Source organism: Vicia villosa, linkage group LG1, assembly GCF_029867415.1.
Source record: "Vicia villosa cultivar HV-30 ecotype Madison, WI linkage group LG1, Vvil1.0, whole genome shotgun sequence".
Lineage (NCBI taxonomy): Eukaryota > Viridiplantae > Streptophyta > Magnoliopsida > Fabales > Fabaceae > Vicia > Vicia villosa.
The window spans coordinates 81355257-81362432 of record NC_081180.1 but is presented as its reverse complement, the minus strand read 5'-3'; the positions used below and the strand labels follow the sequence as shown (position 1 = coordinate 81362432).

Below are 7176 nucleotides of genomic sequence, written 5' to 3'. Positions count from 1 at the left end.
AAATGCGATAGTTAAAACGTCCGGACAAAATCGGGGTATGACAACTTGCTCTTAAGTGACTCTTCTATTTTCCTTTTTAATGCCTTCATGTATTTGTATAATCAACCTCTTTTTATCAACCCCTTAATAATATCCTTCAACAGTATGCATTCATCGGTGTTGTGGTCTTGACCCTTATGGAAGCGACACTACTTTGTATTCTTTGCCCGGGATGATTCTTTGATGGAAAGAGGGCTCTAATTCCTCCCTTTCAAAACTGTGTTAGCACACTCTTGATAAATCATTTCCTGTTATGCATTCAACGGTGTGTACTTATCGTACTGGCTTTGCATTCCACGTTCTAATTCATCTTTTGGTTGGTGAGAATCCTTCCCCGTCAAGTGACTAGAATTGGCGTCGGAAGCAACTAGGTTGTCAAATAGGGTGTTCAAATTTTCCTCGAGGTTGATGAAAGATTAAGCCTTTTTCAACAATTCCTTCATGGTATTAGTCTCTCTTCTCCCCTACTTCTATCTACATAGGCTATCCCGTATAAGGTCGTTCTCAAATATCCTACACTTGAGACATTATGGAGCTCCCTTTACTTCAATGTCCACTTGTGTGAATCAGTCAATGTAAGACTGTAGGTTCTCCTTCTTTCCTTGAGTGCCCAAAGCGGCTACTATAACTAGTTTCCTTTTTCGGATGACAACTTGATGCATTTTACTCAAGGATGACAACTTGGCTTCTCTTTGACATAACATCTTGCACAGTATTTCCTTGCGGAGATGTGTTGTGCAGGCATTATTTGAGACAAAGCAACATTTCCTCGATTTCTAGTGAATTCTACTATCAAATGATGTTTTACATGTTATTCAATAATTTATTGATGCCTGGTATCCCGATGTTAAATCCCAATAATTGAAAACTAAACAAGGATTCTAGTTGTGAAGTTGGCGACAATATTGGAGGTATAATCGGAGGCACTGGAACAAATCTAGCGATCTAAGGAGCTTGGAGTATACTTGTATGTAGTGGAGTCTCTTCTACTTGATTCGCAACACCTTGTGAAGGAGGCAGAGGTGGTCGACTGATCGCTGCTTAAGCAATAACAGTGGCAGTAACGGCTTCGCATGTTGTGGCGAAACAAGTAGCTTTGGATCCGGTCTTTACTGAGATGTTAGGAAGTTAGTGATCTGTAAATTTAGGAAATCAAAGTTGATGTGGTGCTTGATAAGGTCAATGCAGTAGATCTCCATGTTCGATTCAAGGTACTCTTGATTCGATAAACTGAAAATGTTTGGTGAGAATATGGATAAGAAACAGTCTATATGGGGGGTGAGTATACCTCCCAATTAAAAATTTCTTTTATAATAGTTTGAAAAACTTTTATCATAGTTTTTAAAACAAAAGTGATGTTTGCATGGCAGGAGCAAACTTTAGTGTAAAATATATTATGTATATCAATTAGAATTGGTATGTAGTGACTTAAGTCATTCACAACACAATTAAGATTTACACACAAATTCAACCAAAATGTACAAACTATTAAATGTATTGATCAATTGTTAAATTATACAACCAGAGTTTTCCTTAAATGACTATATTTGTATAATTTCGCCTATATTTGTATAATTTGGGAACTATTAAATTTCGCCTATAACCAATAACAAATATAATTTGTATAATTTGTGTACCTACACACTGTACACAAATCTAATATTTGTATGCCTTAAATGACTATACTCAAGAGTAGGGGTGGACAAACGTATACCACCCGGGAGAAACCGACCGGTCCGAAATGAATTTTGGGCAACGGATCGGTTAACTTCGGTTTTCGGGTATAAATGGGCCATTTAATTGGGTGTTAACGGATATAGTTGGTCGGAATCGGTGTTTAATATTTGATCCGTCGGAATCCGAACCCGACTGAATAAAATAATAATATTTTTACTATTATTATAACTATAGTTATATTACTATATGGGCTTAAATGTTAGCGTGAAGTTGCCTCAATTCCTTGGCCCAATTTCATAATTTTTAGTTAGGGTTTACAAGTATAATAACAACACCATAGGGTTTTGCCGCCGCTCTTCATCACTTTCAAGTGTTCTGCTTCAATCCTTCTAGGTTTTTTATCGTCGCTGAGCTTCAAACTACCACCACCATTTTCACTTGGCGTATTTCACTCACGCAGTTTCATTGTCCCTTTTTCTCCGTAAGTATTCTCTCACTCTTCACTTCATTTTTGTGTTTTTTTTTTATGATCGGTGCAAAGTCTCAATCTTTCTGCTGAATCTACTCAGGATTTTTAAGATGACTTCCGACTATACTTTAGATCTGGGTAAGTGATTTTTTTTCCAAGTCATAAGTGTTTTTTTTTTTTTTCATTTTACATTCATAACATCTATGAATTTTTTGTTCATGTTAAATTTAATCTGTGTTTTTTTTTATGATCGCTCTAAATTTTCAATCTTTCTGATTAAAAGAGACTACTCCGAATTTTCAAGACAAGAGAACTGTTATCTTTCCGACCCTCTTTTAGATCTGGGTAAGTTTGTTTGGATCTGGGTAAGTTTGTTTCCTAAGTTATAAGTGTTTTTTTAATTTTTATTTTACATTCATAATATCTATGAAGTTTTTATTTTTCAAAGTGTGTTCTGTTAGTTAGATTTAATGGAGGATGATAATTTCATATCAGGTTATATGCAGAATCTTGATTCAGCTGGAAAGTAAACTCCTAATAACAAAGTAGTGGCTGAAAACTTAAGGTCAGTGAATTCCCTTTTATTTTCATTGAACTTTTGTCTTGTGTAAATTTATATTTCTGTTTGTGTAACCTTGTCTTAAATGTATTTGGAAAATAAATATATTTTTTGTTTCAGGAGTATCGGTGTAGTTTCGGAGTAAGAAGTTTTTGAGATGGTAAGACAAGAGTATCGGTGTAGTTTCGGAGTAAGAAGTTTTTGAGATGGTAAGACAAGAATTGTGTCTTTTTTGTTTTTGTTGGTTGATGAGCAAGTGGCTTCACATATTTGTTGCAGGATTTTAGAATTATTTTAACTTTTAGATAGCTAATTTTGATTCAAAGTTGGTTTGATACTTATTTATTTTGATTGTAGGTGTAAGACCAAAATAATAGAGAAATTCATCTCTATACTGTCTGAAGCTGGTTTTTAAATAATTCAGTTTAGGTTGGTGGTAATAATTTTCTGGTTATTTTGATTTCTTACAAGTCCTACACATTAACCTCACTCTTTGATTGCAGATTCATGAATTTATTTTATATTAATCTCATTAGAGAGCAACTATGAAATGTAAATCTAGTTTGTTATATAATTTTAGTGAATATAAAAACAGAATGAAAACAGAATGAAAGTTGTAAGTGCCCTTTCAACTCACTAACATGATTTAATGCAGGGGCAATATGTTATGCTATGAGTTTGCAGGTATGTGCAATATGTGTGCGAATCTGCCAATTACTCTTAAATTTTGTATCTATTCTTATGTTAATTTTAGTTTTTCTTGTATGAGTTTGCAGGTAATAACAATGAATATCAATTGCTTGTTGAGTTTTTTATTTGTTGTAATTTTGGCTTCTGATCTTGATTAATAATTTTACAGAGTGCACATGATGAACCAAACTCAAAGTCTTTTGAGGAGAGAGTAGCTCTTGAAGCCTAGTACCAAACTTATTGAAGATGCCCTTATATTGAACATAAACCCCAGTACCAAACTTGTTGAAGATGTCCTTATGTTGAACATAAACTCAGTGCTAGAAGTATGATCCATGAAGATGGGCAACAATTATCATTTGTAATTTATGTTGGCTTAGCTGTTTTATTTTATCTTGGGTTGTCATGCTATTTTATTTTTAAATTTGTAATGACTTTAATTTGCTGGGTATCATGTTCCAACAATAATTTAGAGGGATGAACTAAACTAGCTCAATAAGCCTATTAAAATTAAAATAATCAAACAAATTTTAATAAAAATTTAGCCAATTTTGTCATTTTAAAATAAAAAATAAATTTTTGATTAAAGGTGGTTTGAGGAAATTTGAGGGGTCGAATTAATAGATTGTTAACAAGAATTAATAAAAAAAGTTAAAACAACCTATTGGATTTATTATTTAAATTATATTTTATTGGCCCAACAGTAATTGGGATCCGAACTTAATTGTTGTTGTTACCCGAACCGTTTTAACCCGAACCCGAGAAAAACCGATTTTAAATAGGGTCGAAATTGGGCCTATATGTATCACCCGAAGGTTGGGCCGGATTGGGATTTTGGGCCCGAATCCGAACCGGCCCGAACCGATGTCCACCCCTACTCAAGAGTATCATATCATAATCCCTTTCTAATGACCTTCTTTCTTTTTTGTGATTCACAATTATTCATTGATTGCTGTCATCTGCACTGCATGTCTAGACGACAAGTCTAACCCAACATACGTGTAAGTCGCCAGTCCCCAGAAACTAACCGAAACAAAAACTAAATCTGCGTGTACATGGATACGACAACAATTTCCTTTCAATTCTACATTCTAACAAGTACAAAAACCAACAAGACACTATCAATAAATCCAAACTAGGCCTCAAGTAAGACAGAAAAACCCAGTTACAACCACTAGTTCCTCTTCCCTTCGAGGGTTGAAATCCATCCATGCCGGCAATCGAACTATCATTCATTCCCTCCTTAAAAACTAACCCCATTCATCCATTTTCCTCCACACCCCAAAAACAACCATTCAATATGGATATCTGGTCATGGATATCTGAACTCCCCAACTCAGTTGAGTGGAACGAGTCCAACTCACCACTCATATTCGAACTCGCTAGCGACGGACATGGCGATTCAACTCGCTCCATTCACCTCAAAGCTGAACGAACTTCCGGTTCAGACTCAGAAGCAGTAGTAACCTTCATGGTTTTCCTACAAGGCTTTCATCCATTCAACGCTCAGAAGCCACTTTGGGTTTCTGAAAAATGCACCATCTCTTCAGAAAACCCTAACTTCCTCCCCCTCCTTCTCCAACTCCTTCAAGAAATCATAACCAACTCACCCACAGCGCACGATAGCACTTGCCCTAGGTCTCAGCTTCAGAAGCTGAAACCCGAACCTATAGCATGGATCATCGACTCGCACACACCGGAATCCCTCTCGCTTTTCTTCAACCTAGTCTTTATTATCCGTCTCTTCTGGCTATGCGCTTGCGACGCGCCGAGTGAAGCAGGCTCACTCTATTTCCACTCACTACTAGCACCCATTCTCGAAACGGCGTCGTCGAGGAAACTAGCTTCGGTTCTTCGAACCTTCTTTATAACAGTAGGCGTCGATACTGAACTCTGCTTCATGCGCACCCTTGGGTACATAATAGCAAAATGGTGCATTATAAGAGAGCTAGGCGTAGGTTTACAAACACTAGTTCCTTCTTCGTCGAGTTCGAATCCGAAATTCTCGTATGCGACGGAGTCTCACGGTTTATGGATTCTGAAAGGCTATGCGCCGGTTATGAATATGAAACTAGTGCGAAGCAATGGGCAAAAAAGTAAATTTCATGGTATCGATGCTAAGGAGGCAATAATCAGATATGGTCTCGCGCACCATCAACTTGAAGCACACGTGCAGTTAGAATACACCGTTAGATTCCTTGAAGGATTTATTAAGGTGACAATTTTTTCATCCATCATAAAAAGTAGTATCGTATTTAATTATTTATTAAATATTATATTTTAGTTATTTTTAAAATATTTTACACTAAGGATAATTGTATCAAACTTTTTGCATTGAGTAAATAAGAATTTACCATTTATTCAGGTTAACGCACGTGTTGATAATATTCGTCTCCATGTGGCGAGGCTTGGTTTTAAGCATGGTGATGATGTGGATTTTGTTGAGGAGAAACATTTTCCTTCTCGGGCTCGGGTTTGGATGGGCCCAGAAATCGGAGCTACCTATGTCGCAGGTTTGAGTTTGGGCCGATCTACGGAGAATAATGAGAGAGAAGTGGAAATTGAGAAGAATGTGAAGGGTGATTTTGATAAATCAGAGATTTCAAAGGTGAAAGCATCGACGAGAACGTCGAGGAGAATGAGGACTAAGAGTTGGAGAATGGATCAAGAGGCTGAAGGGAACGCAGCGATATTTGATGTTGTTCTGCATGATAATATGACAGGCCAGGAAGTGGGCTCGTGGAGGCCCTTGGGGGATGATTCAATTCATGGTTTGAAAGGGAGATATGTTGGAGCGAATAGACCGTTTAGTAAGAGTGGATCAGTGGTTATTGCGGGAGATGAATATGGAGAAGAAGTGGGGTGGAGGGTTAGTAAAGAGATGGAAGGGAGTGTTTTGAAGTGGAGGATAGGGGGAGAGTTTTGTGTTAGTTATTTGCCTGACCAGGCAAAAGGTTCTCATTTTGAAACTAGATCTGTTCAGTGGTGTGATGAAGTTGACTTGCCTCTAATTCCTGGAAAAACAACATGATTAATGTTTGTAGTAACTATTGCATATATGAAACGTCTTCCCTCCAAATCAACCACGAAAAGAAATGGCTGGGGGTTTGTGGAAATATATTGAATGAAGTTGTGCCATGAGTAAGGTTATTAGTGTTATAGTCTATAGATTGTACACTAATGTTTAGGTTCCAACCTAATGTAAGCCATTATGTGGATTGGTGTAATAAATGCTTTATTTATTATGTATATAATAATATAAGTATTTTTTTCTTATTGGATGTACAATATATACTTATACATCTCATCTAATGTATATTTTTAGAGACTAGGATTCCAATCACTTATTTATGTAGTCATTTATTTATGAATGATTTCATTAGTGAATCATAATGAGTCATAACTTTCAATTTATTTTATTCATATAAATTGTAAATTGTACACTAATTTAATAACTCAATTGATGCCAAGTCGATAAAATTCGCAATGTTTATTTGAATGTGAAAGAGTATGAAAAAGTATGTCCTCAATGTGTAGTGATTACCAATTTATATAAGACCTCCTAGGTTCGGAATCATTTATGACCAATTAATTTCTCGTTATGATGCATGTCTCTTTGTCTAGCTAGGAATGATGACTGAGCATCAAGCCCCCTATTTCTTTGTTTGAGACCGATCATTTATGAACATTAATATGCTCTTAAACGTTTGTCTGTGTATTGAAGTGCATCAGCTATCAACTA

General features: G+C 36.1%; 1 protein-coding gene across 7 annotated transcripts; it reads left to right on the top strand.

Moving 5' to 3' along the window:
- Positions 1-1990: 1990 nt before the first annotated feature.
- On the top strand, positions 1991-6789 carry LOC131643330 (uncharacterized). Of its 7 annotated transcripts, XM_058913526.1 has the most exons (9): positions 1991-2197; positions 2286-2323; positions 2469-2530; positions 2681-2750; positions 2865-2953; positions 3102-3173; positions 3400-3428; positions 3604-5649; positions 5800-6789. In XM_058913526.1, the coding sequence occupies exons 8-9, from the start codon at positions 4645-4647 to the stop codon at positions 6463-6465; spliced, it is 1671 nt and encodes a 556-aa protein (XP_058769509.1). In that variant the 5' UTR covers positions 1991-2197; positions 2286-2323; positions 2469-2530; positions 2681-2750; positions 2865-2953; positions 3102-3173; positions 3400-3428; positions 3604-4644; the 3' UTR covers positions 6466-6789. The 7 variants fall into 7 exon arrangements, with proteins under 7 accessions (XP_058769509.1, XP_058769511.1, XP_058769508.1 ...); XM_058913528.1 differs by lacking the exon at positions 3400-3428; XM_058913525.1 differs by having other exon boundaries at positions 3400-5649.
- The last annotated feature ends 387 nt before the right edge of the window (positions 6790-7176 follow it).